The sequence below is a fragment of the Gopherus flavomarginatus genome, chromosome 21, assembly GCF_025201925.1.
Source record: "Gopherus flavomarginatus isolate rGopFla2 chromosome 21, rGopFla2.mat.asm, whole genome shotgun sequence".
NCBI classification, from domain to species: Eukaryota; Metazoa; Chordata; order Testudines; family Testudinidae; genus Gopherus; species Gopherus flavomarginatus.
Window position 1 is genome coordinate 7,917,759 of NC_066637.1, and position 17,480 is coordinate 7,935,238.

At 48.2% G+C, this 17,480-nt stretch overlaps 1 protein-coding gene across 1 annotated transcript in view; it reads left to right on the forward strand.

Moving 5' to 3' along the window:
• The first annotated feature begins 1,911 nt into the window (after nt 1–1,911).
• The window catches only part of ACAP3 (ArfGAP with coiled-coil, ankyrin repeat and PH domains 3), a 153,218-nt gene continuing 137,649 nt past the window's right edge, over nt 1,912–17,480 (forward strand). The window contains exon 1 of the mRNA XM_050931509.1: nt 1,912–2,251. Within this exon, the coding sequence (XP_050787466.1) occupies nt 2,205–2,251 (47 nt within the window). The 5' untranslated portion in view covers nt 1,912–2,204. The remainder of the gene's footprint in view (nt 2,252–17,480) is intronic.

Below are 17,480 nucleotides of genomic sequence, written 5' to 3' on the forward strand. Positions count from 1 at the left end.
TTGGTTTGGCCCATTACTGAGATAAAGTCTATTCATGACGTTTTGATTTGGATCCAAATTTTCCCAGCCCTTTAGGTCCTTTGGCTCTTGTTTTTTGGTTCAAGCCCACCTTGTCTGTGATTCATTTATTCATACTGTATAGGAAGATTTATACCTAAACAAATGTAATTGTTTAAAAATTTGAAATCAGGATAACATGACATGATGTGACAACGACACAATCGGCACCGTTCGCTGCTTTGCTGTGTGAAAAAGGCCCCCCGTGCTTCTGCTGCCTGTGCTGCTTAACTGGGGGAGGATAAAGATTAAGCACCCCCCATTTATTCCAGTTTATCCATGCCAGATTAAATTAACTTGATCTGTGAAAAATGTCATCCATTCATATAGCCTCACGGGGCTGATTCTGCTCTCACGTTGGCTTTAGGCCTGTGTAATTCCATTGATGTCATTGGAGTTACTCCGGATTTACACCAGGATGGCCGAGAGCAGCATCAAACCCATAGAATTTTTTAAAGGAGAGAATAGAGTTAGTAATTCTGAGCGTCGTCCTGCTACTGTTGGCATCGGTAGTGCAGGAGTGGACCTCGTATACTGTACAGGGCCTGGCATATTTTATTGTGCAGATGAATAGTGGCAACTATATAGGCAGATTGCTAGTTACACGTCCAGCTTGTCGTTTAACTACCCAGTTACCAGGATTACATGAACTGAGGGGTGATCATTGCATGAGCAAGTCTGCAAACACATCCCCTTTTCAAAAGGTAACCACAGTTTTCTGAAAATCTGGCCTTGCTTATTTCGAACCAGGAAACAGAAACCGTGTGAGAAAGTTTGGGTGCGCAGCAAGACATGTCTTGAGCTTTCTCCTCAACCCCCCACCCCTCACTGTCCAGAAATAACAACAAATGCATTAAACATGCCCTGGCCATTCAATTTACATTTTCATTCCCCTGCAGCCTTTTGACAAGAGAAGGAAAGCGCTAACCTGCCATAAGCACAAAGGAGAAGAGTCTGATCTCAGTTATGCTGGTGTAAATCAGGAGTAACTCCATGGATGTGAATTAACAAGGAGGTTGATTATTTGATATTGACATGGCAGCCATGTCCTGGTTCCCCGCTAGGGATCTATGGGCTGTTGTGTTTGAGGGCTGACAAGAGGGGAGGAAAGTGGGGACAATGGTACTGGGGTTTGGAGCTCAGGAGGTCCCACAAATGGTCTAACTTCTGTCTAAAGACAGTGAAATGGGAAGCAGTGGGGCTCCAGGAGTCCCACATTTCTCTGGAGGGGTCTGATTACAGCTCTCTCTGAAGCATGGGGTTCAGGCCGCTACCCAAGACATTGGGCCGGTGGTGTCATCCATCAAGGCTGTGGACTGTAAACTCCCGGGAGTTCGCAGACTATGCCTAAGGGGGTCCACGAAAAGGCTGTCATTACCACAGAACAATGGTTTTGAACCTGGGGTCCACAGACTCCCAGGGGTCCGCAGACTGTGCCTACAGTTTCCAAAGGGGTCCGCATCTCCATTCGAAATTTTCTAGGGGGTCTGCAAATGAGACAAGGTTGAGAACCACTGCACTGGGGCAGTTTTCTGGTGGTCCTGTACAGACAGACAGTCCCTGGCTGGATGCCTTTGCCGACTCTAAGAAGCCAAGTGGCATAGGAGCATCGGGAGGCAGAGAGATGCGATCAAGAGGCGAGGCCAGGGCACAGCGCTCCCATGGGCTCAGCCTGCTGTAGGATGTGGGTGGGGGGAGTGATGCGGAGGTAGGGTTGCCAGCCCTCCAGGATTGTCCTGGAGTCTCCAGGAAGGAAAGATTCATCTTTAAGTAAAGATTATGTCATGTGATGAAACCTCCAGGAATACCTCCAACCAAAACTGGCGACCCTGTGCCGAGGCTGGGGGAGGAAGGAGCCCGCTTGCAGCTCGCAGCTGAGCAGTTTGGCGACGCTCCCTGAAGAGTGACAGGCCAGCAGGGCTGGAGCTGCCTAGTTCCCTCCTTCCATAGCCAGTGACAGGCGAGTCCAGAGAAAGGAGCCTGCATGTGCCTGTTCGCGGCTCCACTCAGCCACTGGACTGCAGCGGAGGGGAGGAAACCGGGGGAGCAGCGGCTGGAAGAGTGGATCCAGTGTGTGTGGGGGGGTTGTTTTTCCTTGCGGGAGATGAACTTTCTCAATTAAAAGTGCCCGGAGCTGAGCTGTGAAAATGACGGTGGAATTTGAGGAGTGCATCAAGGATTCGCCCCGGTTCCGGTAAGGGATCACCCCCTTCTCGTCTGTGTGTGTATGGGGGGGAGGTGATGGATGGAGGGGAGAGGAGCAGCCCTCGACCCTGCTGGGATCCATCTCCAGCCGTAAGTGCATGCAGATGCCGGGCACACACATGCTGCCCCACCTGGCCAAGCCATCATGGAAGGGCAGAAATGAGAGATGGGCAAAGAACCCAGTGGATCATCCATAGACTCGCCAGCAGAAATGCTGCAAAGAGGATGCGGGGAGGAGAGAACAGGGTCCTGTCATTCATAGTCCCTGATTTCCACCCTGATGAGGACCGTGTGTTTCCCCCGGACTGCATCCTGCCTCGGCACAGCCCCTGCTAATGAGCAGCCAGCGGAGGAGAGGGGGGATGAGGCGCGGACAGACTGCCGGAGGGGCGCCGCAAAGCTCCGCTCTTTCTAAGCGCATTAGGTGGAGAGGGGGTGAAAGTGGCCTGTGTAATCCGGGAAGGGTGTGCGCGCCTGGGTATCTGCACATGGACGGGGGAGAAGGGGCAGGACTTGAGCACTAGGTAGATTGTTGGCTTTATTGTCAGGATGGTGCCTTCTGGGTTAGATCATGGGAGGCTGGGGCCAGAGGTGCCGGAACAATTGTTCTAGTTGGGGGTTGTCAACCCTGTATATAATGGAAACCACTTCAAACCGGGGGCTGCAGCTGCACCTCCAGCACCCCTACTTCCAGTGCCTATGGCTGGGGGCTGTGGATGAGAAAGCCCTAAGGGATGCAGGGATGCCAGCGTGCCTCGGGACCAGGGTCCCCTCTGCATGTCCTGCAGATGGGGATGCATCAGTGTCAGCTGCATTGTGATCAAAGGCAAGGCAGGGCTCTGATTCCTTGTGGCTAGATGTTGCCTTGTGATCATCCACCCGCCAACGATACAGACAAGTTCTGTGATTGACCACAGGCTAAATCCAGACAGAGAGACCCTAACCGAGGCTGGATTGAAGTCTCGGGCAATGGAAACCCAGTTTTGTCAGACAAAGAACCGCTCACATGGTTAGCCTTGTAACTCCAATGGGAGGGAATTAAGCAGAGTTCAGAACCAAAACCAAAAACATTTCCGTTCATTTTTTTCTTAATGATTTTTTGTTTTTACTGTCAAGGTCATCTGCTCTGTGTGTGTGTGAGAGAGAAGGGGGTGGGAGGTTACAAAGAGAAGGCTCATAAAGGATTCAATTATTATAACCCTATTCCGGGCTTTGATCCAGACAGTTCACAATTTATATATGATTCTGTCAATCAAAAGAAAAAATAAGAAGTCAGCCCTTCTCCCCAAGGTTCTGGAAGGACGTGAAAGTAAGCGGCAGTATTTATGCTAACCGAATCCAACCGAATGATCTGCAATAGGGAGCCCCATTTAATCAGGCAACGGCTGGGCTGATGGATGAGATTTTTCAATTAGTTATAAGCTTTGCCCCAAGGTCTCGGTGATAAATGGCCAAATGCTATTGGCGTGGCAGGTTTAGGCTCTGAGTTACATGGTAATGATTTTTGTTCTGTACATTCTGCCTTGTTCGTTTTGCTTCCCAGGGCTGTTAAAAATCTTCAGCTATCTCCTGCATGTATCATTCGAAGAAAGGCCCCCAGCCGCAGCTGGTGTAAACTGGTGTCAGTGGAGCAATGCAGATGTATCTCTGCTGAGGATCTATCCCAAAGACATGGAATGATTTTCTATACTATCAAATTCATTCCCTTTGGGGATTCTTACACGGAATCCCAGGCTCTCAAAACAAAAGACTCCATCCTAGTCCTACTGTAATTTGTACAAATACAAGAAGCTGGGGAAAGGATTCCAGGGATCCCTATGGCACCAGAGGCTTGCCATCCTAGATAGATGCTGCAAGAGAAAGATCAGACCCTCCAAGGCTAATAACCTTCTGCTGCTTCTCATACTGTACTTCTGTGCTGACAGAAGCCAGAAAAGACAATAGACAGCAAAAATGGGGTGGGTGGGACGCTAGTGCAGAAATAAGCCTGCAAATAGCAAGGTTCTCAAGGAGTTAGGATGGACAGTCACTGTAGTTGATTCTCAGTTATCCCGTTCAGCAAGGGCTTTTTGTTTATTTAAATGAGTGTTTCCCTTTAAATGCATTAAAAAAAGAAAACCCACCCCAGTGGAATGTGCCGTTCATTAGAGTGGCTGCAATAGTCCATTGGTGTGGATGCTCAGAATGTCTGTGTTTGTGTGTGTAAATGTATATAGGGGTGTGCGTGTGTGTGTGAATTTCCCTGTGTCTGTGGTGTGCTTGTGTTCAAGGGGATTACAAAGCGGTTTCCCCCCACGCCCTCCATACAGTTTAAGTGTAGCTGAGAGTTTGGGCCCTGTTCTCGGTTGTTCCAAACCCTGTACTAACATGCTATGTCAGGTCATACAGTGGAATAGTCAGAGCCAATGTAAGATGACGGGGCAGCGCTGTTCCCTCCCCCGCTTTGCATTTGACTCTCAGGAGTTTTTCCAGCAGCTAGAAGCACAGAAAGGTTTTGCAGAGTGTGTGGGAGACTCGTTTTTCACACCTGAACATACCTACCCTCAATCAACCAACCCCAGCAGACTCTCCACCCCCGGTCGGATCCCATTGTGCTGCAGAGCCTGCGAACTGTTCCGTGGCATCTTTCCAGGGCAGTGACTTCATGGCCCAGATGTCCTGTTCCACATGGCAGTGACCCTTTCCAGCGTGACGTCAAGCTTGATTGATGTGTTTATTTATTTATTTAGCATGTAGCGTGTGTGGGCTGTCGGCCAGGTTTCTTAGTATGCAGGCAGCATCCTTGCTGCCCGCTCTCCTCTGTCTGTGAAAACAAAATGGCTCTCAGAATACCCTTTATCAAGAGCCAGTGGGTTAAGCATGGAATGACGAAGTCTGGCCACAGTCTGCTTGTTGCAGTGAGAGGGTAAGAGAGAGATGGTCGGAGAGGGAAGGGAGCTGTAGGAGTTCCAGAAGGGAATAACTGATGGATGTAAACTTCTAGTCACCCTCAGTAAATCAAAAGGACAGTGACATACTCAAGCTTGGGGTAAAAAGAAACAAACCCTCTCCAAACCCAATTAGGGTTTATACTATAGTCCCTGCTTGACACTTTTCCTCCTCCTTCCATCTATCTAACCAGGTCCTTAGATTACTAGTATGTGTTATTTGTATTACGGTAGTGCCCAATGGGGATCAGGGCCCCATTATGCTAGGCACTTCACCAACACATCCTAAGAAACAGCTCCTGTGCCAAAGAACTTACAGTCCAAATAGACAAGGGATGGGCAAAAACTAGGTGTATTATTCCCATTTTACAGAGAGGAAAACAGAGATTAAGTGACTTGCCCAAGGCCACACGAGGGCTTTGTGGCAGAGAGAGGAATTTAACACAGATTTCCTGTCTCCCACTCCAATGTCTGAACCAAACGACCATCATTATGTTCCTACTGGACACCATCACCACAGTATCTGAGTGTTAACCCCATAAGCACTTTTCTGCTCCCTAGTTCTGCTAACAATTGCACTGTATTTTATAACTGGTTTATGGCCCTCAACACTGATCTCTAAATCATTGCAAATCTTTTTCACGGTCATACATGAGGGGAAGAAACAACAGCTGCTTGGAAGATCTATGTATGCGGAACAGACCCTCATCATGAGGCAGCCGATAATAAGGCTTCTAACAATACACTGCTTCTAGCCTCCTTTGGCAATCAAATCCAATTATACTTCACAATGCTCCACGCCACCAACTCAATGCAACATTCGTCGGGCACCTCATGCTTGATAGGGACCATCTGCTGGGAGGAAAATCCTTTTTTTTTGCTGCTTTTTCCCCACTTAAATCTGTACAGATCTATAGATTGGTGGGTAAATCTTGTTCCTGTTATGCATCTTGTGGAGACATGCACTGTCTCAAGTTCCAGTAAACAAACATAATTACCTCGAAAGACCAGTTTTTAGTGCATTTGCATGCAATCCCCAATAGATACTAATGCTTTCATCTATCTGGCATGCAGAGCCTTTTATTGCTTAACTAATGTCGTAGCCTGTGAAATACAGGAGGAGATTTCTGGCTCGTTACTGCAATAATGTAACCTCAAGAGGAAATGGGGCCCGGGTTGAGATTATATGAACAGAGGCCCCATTATCGCCCTCATCCATGCAGGTTTATAAACTAACCATCTCAGACCAGTTCTGTCCTTGCTGTGATTCAGCAGGTTCACATCTCGGGGCAGATCTGGCCACTTTTTTAGGATTGATACCCACAGATCTATTGCCAAATCTTGAGGCTCATACCAAGCCTTTATTAAGTCCTTGCTGAGGCAAGACTCCCGCTGGAGTATTAAGAGCCAGGTTCTGCCACTCTTACTCATGCTGAGTAGTACCTTACTCTGGGAGCAATCCCATCGAGGTCAATGGGGCTACTTGATGAGCCAGGTGCTACTCACTGTGAATAAAGGTGTCAGAGTATGGCCTTAATTTTAGGAGGCCCAGAGAAGAACCAAGGGGCAGGATTGCTCTTTCCCGGGGCAAAAACCCATGAGGGGTCAGGGAAGGAGAGAACCACAAGGCATCTAAGGCTCCCCGATGGAGGTTCCCTGTAGTTTCTAGCCACGGGGTCAGGGTTTGCCCCTTGTAGACTAGGCTGTGGCACTGTGAGAATCTGCTGGAGGTGTCGTGCTTCCTCAGCAGCTCTGGACATTGGGTGCTCACACGGTACACACTGGAGTCCTGTTGACAAGTAATTCCTCTGCCTACAGTTACCCCAGAGACCCCCTAAAAATGGAATCTCACTCCCAGGGAATAGACAATCTCCCTCGGCCCCGGCCACCCACTCCTCCCCAAACCCACCCAATCCCTGGACCAGCACTGGGAAGAAAGGGAAAACAAATTCCATGAAGGCAGCAGTGCTCTCTTTCAGGACAGGATACACAAGACCCACATGTCATGCCATGCACACAGATCTGAGGAACGCCATTCCCCACCTCCCTGAAGCTTTGCAAGCCCTTGGCAGGCTTTGCAGGTGTGGCTCCTAAACTAACGCATTCCCCAGAGTAGCGCTGTCATCAGGCAGTGGGACTGGAGCACAAGCTAAAGTGTTTCCTTTGGCGGTATACAGCTACGGCTGGGTGTTATTGCTGATCCCTTTAGAAAAAAGGACTCAGCCATCTCTCTCCAACTCCATGCAAATGCAGGAGAAACACCACCCTTATTGCAAAAAAATACCTAATAGGTTGTTACAAACAAAGGAGAGTTAAAATCAATCAGTCAAAAGCTGCTGTCAGATATTTCAGAGTCTTGGGCAAGTGCACTGATCATTTTCAGCTCCCGCTGAAACAAGCTATTTCAGATTAATGGCTGGGTCTTTTTGTACCAGAGCACACTGGTTTAAACTGCACTTACACTGATCTCGCTTATTGTTGTCATTTACTAAATTGAACCAGTTTTGAGTAAGTGGGATAAGTGTAGTTTAAATCGATTTAAGTGTGCCCACGTTAGGAGTTTGCACTGGTATAAATAGTGCAGCCATTTAACTCAAGATAGGATTTTTACCCGGTTTAGTTAAACCATCACAAAAACCTGCATGGACGCTCTTATTTCAGTTTAAACTAGGTTTATTCTGGATCAGTTTAAATTGACTTAGTTTAAACTGAGTCATTGAAACCAAAATAAGAGTGGCTACAAAGCGGGTTTGAAACCTGCTTAGCTAAAGCAGTTCAAATGTGCGTGTAGACAAGACCTACATTGACTTGAAATTAATTGAGTTACACCAGCCCCTCCGATTGCGCAATGACCTCATGCTTGCAAAGAGATCCAACCGCACAGAGCTCAACGCAGCATTGTGGCGTAATTTGTAAAGTTTTCGTTATTGGCTGGCGTATGCGCAGGAAGGAGGAGATTTCATCCCACAAGCAGCATGAGGCTATCTAAACTCCTCTCTTTTTCACCTGTCTGACACTGCATTTCTAAAGCAGTGATCCTTAGCATGTAAATGAACAAAAGGGAAGTCAAAGTCCAATCCTATGGCTGCTGCTGCAGGTGCTGAACTCCCAGCAGAAATGATTCAAATCGAAAATATCACAATATCAGCTACAGAAATTGTCTTTCCTCCCAACTTTCAGGAGACTTGACTTTCCCCCCATCAGGCCAGAAAACCTATGTAAATAGCAAGACCAATTAGTCAATATATGTCTGTTGGACCAAATTCCAGAGTCAACAGCCTTCCTTGGAGAGCAGCACGCATTTCAAAGCCTGGGATTGTAACTTCAGTGCTCCAGGTGATCTCAACTGCTGGGCTAAAGGTATAGAGAGGTGGCTCTCTGGTAGCCAAACCATGAACCCAAACTATATAGCGTAAAGCCAGCACTTGGAAACTTCATTACTAAAATAGCTGGCAGCTGGTGCAGCGACTGGGGCCCGGGCAGAGTGCACCCCCTCTGGGAAGCCCTGTTAAGGAGGCTGGGCAGTGGCAACCCACACTAGGTGAGGTTTCCACACCATCTTTGGAGTTGATGGTGTCGTGGAGGACAAAAGTACTCTACAGCCTCAAGCAATCACTGCAAACCTTTGAGAGACTCCTTCTAAGGCAACGAGCTTTGCAGTGCATCCGGAGCAATGCCACGTCTGTACCTTGTGTTCTCGCGTTGATGCCTGGGCAGGACTCTCATTCCCCTAATGGGAGTTGTGTATGTGCATGGAAAGTCTGCAGTGACTGCTTCAGGATCTGAAGTACTTTTGCCACGTAAGAGAAAATCCTGGGCTTTAGGCAGCCAGCCCTGACATCTAGGTATGTATCAATGCTTGTTACTGTATCTATATGTTGTAGGTTATGGGATAGATTCTGCCCCCAAATACATACACCTATTTCTTAACAAGTTCAGTGAGCATGCCAGGCATACAGAATTTGGCCCTACATAGGTATGAGATGAAGGGTTGTCCAGTGCTTAGGGCACGAATCTGGGACTTGGGAGAACCCTGCCCCAGCACCAGCTTCCTGTGTGACCATGGGGAACTCATGGAACCGCTCTGTGCCTCAGTTTCCCCTCTGTACATTGGGGATATTAGCACTGCCCTGCCCCACAGGGGCATTGTGCAGATAACTACATTAAAGATTGTTATGGATTCAGATACTATGGAACTGTATAAGTACCATAGATAGCATGTATGCTTGATGTTTCCAGGGGGTTAGTTGAAGCCCCAGGGTGATAACTCCTGTGGATTGGGGCTCTGACTGTTGCACCTTGGAGGCGCAATCCAGGAACCTCATGACTCGCAACCTTAGAGAGAGAGTTTTTCTAGGAGATCTTTTACAAAGGAGTTAGAATCAGAGACGAACCTGGGTCATAAAATTCAGGCCTGTATCTGGCCTTTACCAGTATTGTTCTGGGGCCTGGGGAATCTGGATCCAGCATTCATGTTTGGGTCCAGCTCTAGTCAAAATGGCGTATTTTCCCTCCCCCTGCCACCTGCTAGGGCGGCTACAATGTTCCTGCTGGTCATGTGATGCGTGGAACGTAAATGTAACATCACCACCCTCAGGGGTTCCTCTCCAAAGGAGGCTGATTCGCCGTTCAGCTGTCCCCGTGGCAGGTGAATTGTATTCACAATAGACCGTGCTGGGACTCTCATCTGATGCAGTCAGGTGGTCCCCGCCTCCCTTGGGCTGCCATAGAAGGTGGCACGTGGCGGGTAGCATTAGTCTCTGCTGAGGTTCACTATCCTCAGAGCTGCCATTTGCATCTGCAGTGCACTGGAAAAGCAAAGGCCTTCAGTCTATATTATCATTTGGCCCTATAAATGGAGATTCACCCCGAGTGTTCTGTACACTGTTCCCTGTGTATGTCCCTGAAATGTTAAGTGCCCAAACATGCTAGACGCAAGGGTTTGGGACCTGTATAACCTAAGAACCCCAGGATCCATCCCAACACTCCAGATCCACATAGGGAGCTTCTTTCCCAGTTCCTGAGATTAAACTCCCTAGGCTTGGGAACAGGGCATTTGCAATACAAAGTCTTTAACTACGAAACTCACTGCTTCTCTCAGGAGCCTGGGACTGTGGGTTTAATGGTGCCTGCGTACCACACCATTAATTGTGGTATTTCCTAACTTCGGAACGTTTGACTTTGCAGTCTTAATCATATTCTTTTAATGTACATGTTTGTGGGCAATAGCACATACATTGATGGAGACATCAGCTAGGTTTGAAGTGTGAACTGGACTTAATTCTAGGGTGTTACCTTCTGGATCAGCTTGTTAGCCAGAGCTGGGTGGTTTTGTGTTTAGGAGCCGTCCCTCTCAGTTATATCTTTCTGTGGGTTGGGATGTACGTGGTGAATTTAAATTGATCTCTTGAGGTATGTAGCAAGCGAAGACAAAGTTTCTCGTGTCAGGGATAGTCTTCTCTCCTTAGTTTTCCCTGGAACCAAGTCCCACCAGATGGTGTGATGTACGTGCAAGGAGGGAGCCACACAGTTTGAATGATTTCACAGGAGGAGGTTTTATAAAGCACAAGCTTTGGCTATTGCATGCTGAGGGTGTGAGGCAGGGTTGCTTTCCCAGAAAGCCAGAGACTGACAGAGCTGGGAACTGTCACCTTTGTTTTATGGGATGGCCAAAAGACACAGAGCAAGCACAGATCAGGATGGGGGCTAGTCTGCAAGTAGCCAGTTTCCTAACTGCAACAAAGAAACGTAAGTAGGTTGCAAGTTTGAAGACGGCGGTTGCTAAAAGGAATAAAAAAAAAAAAAGTAAAACCTAGAGCTGATGAAGTTAATCAGAGCCAGTGGTGATGAGTTTGGGAGACTCTGAAATTAACTTATCTCTGCTATTGAAACCATGTGTGTTTCAGTGATCCCTCTTTAGACGCTGCTTCATGGCTTGATAATTACACTTTACACATTATCCTGGCACCACGCAAGGGCTCTGAGTTCCAGTCTTCGTCCCTCGAAGGACTGCAGAAAGCCAAGTGTGTACAGAGAGCAACGGTTCAATGAAACTTCATTTTGCAGAACATCATTCATGCGTAGCTTGGGCTTGTTCCTGCTCCCGCTGAAATCAGAGCTTCTTTGTAGCCCAATGGGCTTCACGGGGTTAAATAATACTGCGGGTCTGACGCTGCTGTCAGACACACCAGCGTAACGCTGGAATCATTCCCTTGAAGCTAGTAGAGGTCCAGAGGCTGATTCCAGCTAGTGGTTCCAGTAATGTAGCTGCCATTAAGCTGGGCACTTTACACAGTTCGGTGCTGTTGGCAGGGCAGTTTGGGTTTGCAGAATCATGGCAGGGCAGAGAACCGAAGCACTGCCTCCTCTGTGTGAGCGCTGAGCACGGCTCCCAGCAGGGGGATGGCAAAACTCCACAGGGGCTGCTATTCGGATCTACAGGGTTAGTGTTGGTCGGTGAAGCGCCAACAGCCCAGGCCACGTTCTAGGGTGAGCCACACAAGCAACAAGTTGAGGTGGCCTCGTCTCTCCACCTTGGAAAGCAGATTAAAAACGCTGGAGCTGTAACGAGGCTGCAGATGCTGGAGCTCAAGACAGGTGTTAATGGGGTAGCTGGTGAACCCAAAGGAGGGGCAGGACACGCGGGCTGGGTTGTTGGGGATGAAGGGACAGCATCAAGGCTGAGAGGTGTCATCAGAGCTACAAGCTGAACATTGGGTCCCGGCGCCATGGGCTTTATTAAACACACGGCCCAATCGCTGCTTGCTGCAGCATGATCGGCCTCCCCTGCTCTCAAGAGGTGGAATAGCAAAGGGGGAGGGGGCGTGTTACAAGACCAGGACGGTGGACCTGTGCAGGGGCAGTATCTTTCCATGCCCTGCCTGGCTCTCTAGCCGATGCTAGCTCTCCGTCTTCTACACCCTCATCTTCACCCATTTTCCTTAATAATAAATAATATCTGTCTCTCCTTTTCCTTCACATGCGCCTGCTTCCCCAAACCAATGAAAAGGGAGTGACAATTTTCTGGAGCCCTAAAGTTTTACTAAAAAGTTCCTGTCCCTTTAAACGCTGGTTTCGCAACGCTATGAAATTTCAGCTGTTGAATTCTTTTTATGAAGAAGGGAGGCTGGCGGAATCATCGGTTTTCTCGTTCCCAGGCGCTGCCTGTGCTTAGACCTCCAGGCTGCAGCTGCCTTTGTGGGTCTGAAATGTGATTATTCTGTGGCTGGGTGGGTAATGTTAAGGGGCTGGTTATTGGAGAGAAAGAAACAAGGCCTTGGAAACTTCAATGAACTCCAAGAGGAGAAAAAGCAACACGAGTGTGTTTCAGGGAGAGGCAGGGAGCCCTTAAAGAAGCCCAGGGTGCTTGATTCCTTGCTGTTTTTTGCTGCATCTATGGTGCTATATTCAGAGTCTGATTGTCATCAGCCCTGTCGTGGAGTGGTTTGTTGCATACTCAGCGGCGGTTGGTTCTTGGTGCGGTTAATGTGGTTTCCCTGGTGTCTGAGGTTGAGTTCCTCTCTTTGCAAGGCTTGTTTGAAATAGGGGGTGGGTGCGAGGGGTGTTCTTGCTAGACTCCAGTGGTCAAATCCAGCCGTCTGCTACCACATTCTAGCTCGCTCACTGCAGTAGAGTTGCCCTGGAGTAACAGAGAGCAGAATTTGGTCCTTTACACCCAAAGTGATCTGAAGTTCCCAACTTTGGGGATGGCACAAATCACCACCAATGTAGTGGACAGAGGCCTTGGCTTGCCAGCCCCCTTCCCCCACCACGGAGCAGTGCAGCATCTGCTCTGCTGAAGACTGTGCAGCTTGCCTGGTTCCAAACGAGTCTCTCCATTGCATGTCCGGGAGTTGAAGTGGCAAAGCTCCATGGCAGGTGAGGGCATGTGTGACTGATTGGGCAGCTGTAGCACATCAGGACCCAGCAGAGAGAGCTGGATTGCAACCCTTAGCTGCTGCCCTGAGCCAAGATGCACCCCTCCAGGGCAAGCTGCAATAGCTAAAGGGGCAATGCAGGCTGCCTCCCTCTCTGGGAGCTGCTCCGGAGAGGAAATCACGGCTGCTCTTCCTGTCCGGACTGAGGAGAAGAGGGTCATGAATGCCGCTGTCCCTGTGCTCCCAGTGGTGGGCTCAGCATGTGGTCTGTTATAGGGTCACACACCTGTTGGCTTCCACTCTCTGTAGTTTTTACATGGGCTGAGAATTGAAGTGAAAATGGATCTGGCCCCAAGCCGCCATGACCGTGCCTCTGAGCAGGTGGCTGCCAGGGCAGAGAATAGGTGAAACTGCAGGACTTCAGAGTGGTAACCTCCCATGCTCCTGCAAGAACCGATTGCTCCTCTGAGCCGCTGTCCCTGAAAGGAGGCAGGATCATTGTTCCTACCCAGACCTCCTGGCAAAATGTTCCCTTCTGCTGGCGTAGCAAGTTCTGACTTACAGGGGAGCTTGTGTTTGATGTAAAGCTGCCAAGTCCCCTTTTCATCTTTTTCCCAGTTGTCTCCTCCAGCCTCCTATTTCATGATGGAAGGAAGAGGTTTCGAGTTTGTTTTTAGTGCAGGGAGAAGGACCTGGGGATAATAATTGAAAGGGGCTGTGCTGTAGGGAGTTCCATTGGAAACTGGACGACATGGGCTCGTGCAGCCGGTTTCTGTATCCCAGGAACCACAACTACAACCCACACCCTTGTTGACGATCTCAGCAGAAGGCCCACACGGCTGGAGTCTCAGCTCCAGAGGTGGGTCAGCTCCGCTCCAATCTGAGCCTCAGAGGGTTATCTCATCCCTACTTCCTGCCATGACACTCAAGTCCAAGCCAGAACTCAGGGGAAAGTTTGGGTGTTGACACTAGACAACACAGGATGTTAACCAGCCAGAGAGAACAACAGGGTGTGTCACTTGAATCCTGCCTCTTAACTGCAAGAGATGCTGGCTGGGGAAGTGTACTCTGCTGCTGTGTCTAATCTGGGGGTAAGTGGGGACCTGTGACTGTCAGGCTGGCACATTTAAGCAGCACTTAATTTACTGGTGGGGAGGGGGCTGGGAGAGAACCACACCCATACACCCGCCTCTCGGACCACCCCCCCAAATCACTCTAGTATAGTTAATGGATGGTGTGTCGCATGAGAGCACGAAACCACTAAGAGGCAAAGCTGGGATAATACAGTATATTTATTACAATGGATTACAAGGAGTGATGTCAGAATTCATGGGTGGCCCCATCTCAGAGTGAAACGCTCATTCATTCCCCCAATAAGCATCGAGAGACACAGTCTAAACAGATTATATAAATATCAGAGTGAGAAATTCCCCTCCCAGCATACACACAGTCTGCCGCATTGTACTAGTGCGCGACTTGCTAATTTCTAATAAGATGTATGGTAATTATCACTCATGGAAACAGCATGTGCCTATGTGCACTCCCGGCTCTCTGTGTGCACGCATACAGGAGAGTAGTTCTTCTAGCTGTGTGTGTAGTTTCTGAAAACAAAGACAAGTGTGAGTATACACAGCTCCATCATATATACATACTGGTACAAAGACTGTAGTGTCTTTCCACATCCAGCATCAATGGTGTGTAGACGCGCGGGTTGAAAAATAGGCAGGTGTAGTAAGAAATATTGGCAGCACTGACTGTAGGAAGGTACCCGATAGAAACGGACAATCAGGCTGAAAATACATTTCACTGCGTGTGGGCATTTTATGTGCAGCTGTTGTTTGTAAAATTATTAAGATTACATTACATGTCCAGTATAATTTCTCTACGCACCTGGAGAGCTGCTGTGATCACTTCTTTGCCTCTAGGGCACAGGTAAAACCTTAAGCTGTTCACACGTACACATGTACACACACACACACACACACACACGCACACACTCCCTCCCTGCTTTGGGGCCCCTTTATAGCCTTGCATTTTACAGTGCTACTTTTTAAAAGCCCAAGCCCTTTCCGCGGCCCTAGCTCTGCTGGGGTAGTACAGCCCTGCATATAATTGCTTTAGCAGAAACCAACCATCTAAGCATGGTGGAGTTGTTCCAGCTTCAGTGAACCAGAGCTCTTTCCCACAGCTTGCTCTAGGTTTCCCAACATTGCCCCCCTTTGTCCGCTCTGTTAAACTCTCTTTTGGCAGGAAGTACCGGTTTGTCCCTGCACTGTGACCCAGCCAGAGGATATAGGAAACAACCTATGTGATAGTCCTGAGAGAGCAGGAGGCCCCTGGTCTCCCCCTCCTTGCCACTTCCCTGCTATTCTCCTTGTACTGTCTGAGTGCTAGGAGTTTGGAGGGGGCTTTAAGATTCGAAGAGGAGGGGGTTGCATCTGTGTTTAAGGGAAGAGGCGTCAAACAGGTTCAGGGAAAGGCCTCGGCTTTAACTATTCAATGTTTGCAACAAACAGATCTGCTAGAGCAAGCCTAGGGCTCAGGGGTGACGCAAAACTCACATTCCCAGCCAATTCTCTTAGTGGAGTGGAAGTCCCAGGTGCTGGAAATGCCAAGAAACAGAAGAAGAATCAAACAAGCATCCAGCTTGTACCAACTGCTACTCAAGACTGGTTGCATAGATCTGGGATATGGTTCGAAGTAGCTTGATGGATGCAGGAGTCCTTACTCATTGATCTAATAGAAGTTTTGCTTGGGTAAGGCTGGAGTGAAAACCTTGGTAAGGATTTGACTGAGTGATTTGTGGGGCAGCCAGTTGTCCTGATATTTAAGAACAATGTCATTTGAAGACACTAAACTCTCAAGGGCTGTCCTTCATGAAGGTCATAGAGTTGATGTAATATACTTAGACATCTATAAGTTGTTTGACTTGGTACTGCATGGCGTTTAGATTAAAAACTAGAATGATATAACGTTAATGGCACACATGAAATGGATTAAAACCTGGCTAACTGTTAGGTCTCACAATGTAAATGTAGAATTGTCATCTAGAGGGGTCTGTTTCCAGTGGGTCCTGCAGGGATCGGTTCTTGGCCCTACACTATTTAGTGTCTTTATCAATTACCTGGGGGAAAAATATGTAATCACTGATAAAGTTTGCAGATGACAGAAAAATGGGGGGAGTGGCAAATAGTGAAGACGAGAGATCACTGATTCAGAGCGATCTAGATTGCTCGGTAAACTGGATGCCAGCAAACAATGCATTTTAGTAGGGCTAAATGGAAACATAGACATCTAGAACCAAAGCACGTAGGCCATGCTTATAGGATGGAGGACTATCTTGGGAAGCAGTGACACTGAAGACAACTGAACATCAGCTTCCAGTGTGACACTGGCCAAGAGAGAATGCAATCCTGGGATGCATACATGGGAGAATCCCAAGTAAGAGCACAGAGGTTATTTGGCACTGTGATACCAGTGCTGGAATCCTGTGTCCCATTCTGGTGCCTACAGTTCAAGAAGGATGTTGATAAATTGGAGAGAGTTCAGAGAAGAGCCCTGAGACTAAATAAAGGATTAGAAAACATGCCTTATAATGATAGATTCAAGGAGTTCTGTTTATTTGATTTAACAAAAAGGGTTAAAGGGTGACTTGATTACAATTTGTAAATACCTGTAAGGGGAACAGGTATTTAATAGTGGTTTCTTCAGTTTGGCAGAGAAATGGCTGCAAGTCGAAGCTAGACAACTTCAGATTAAAAAAAATTACATCTTATTTCCGAACAGTGAGAGTCATTAACCACTGGAACAATTTACCCAGGGCCCTGGTGGATTCTCCATCACTGACCATTTTTAATCAAGAAGGAATTTTTTTTCTAAATGCTTTGCTCTAAGGATTGTTTTCTGGCCTGCACTCTTGCAGGAAGTCAGACTACATGATCACAACGGTCCCGTCTGTCCTTAGACTCTACGAGCAACGATAGCAAGACGTCCATTTCATGGATGGACCTAAGTGTAAGGTCTCAACAGTGCAGATGGCCTTTGGGAACATATCTAGTACAGCAAGCTTAGGACTGATCCAAAGTCAATGGGAAGATTGTCAGGGTCTGGCTCAGGCCCTTATTTGTTAGAGGGAGAGGGATTTGAACTGCCTGGCTGCAGAACGTAGGATCCCTTCTAATTCACCAAGATGCCCACACAACTACACACCCAAGCCTGTGTGTTATCTCCAGGCCGCAACAGGCCCACAATTCCCCAAGACCATTGCCTACTACAGGGCGATCTGCCACTTGCCATGGGAATGTTGCTCCCAGGCATTACCCCCCCCGCAAACATGCATGGCGTGGGTCCACAGCACCCCTTCCCCCCCCGAGTGATACTGGAAAAGGACAGCACATCAAAGCGCTATAATCCC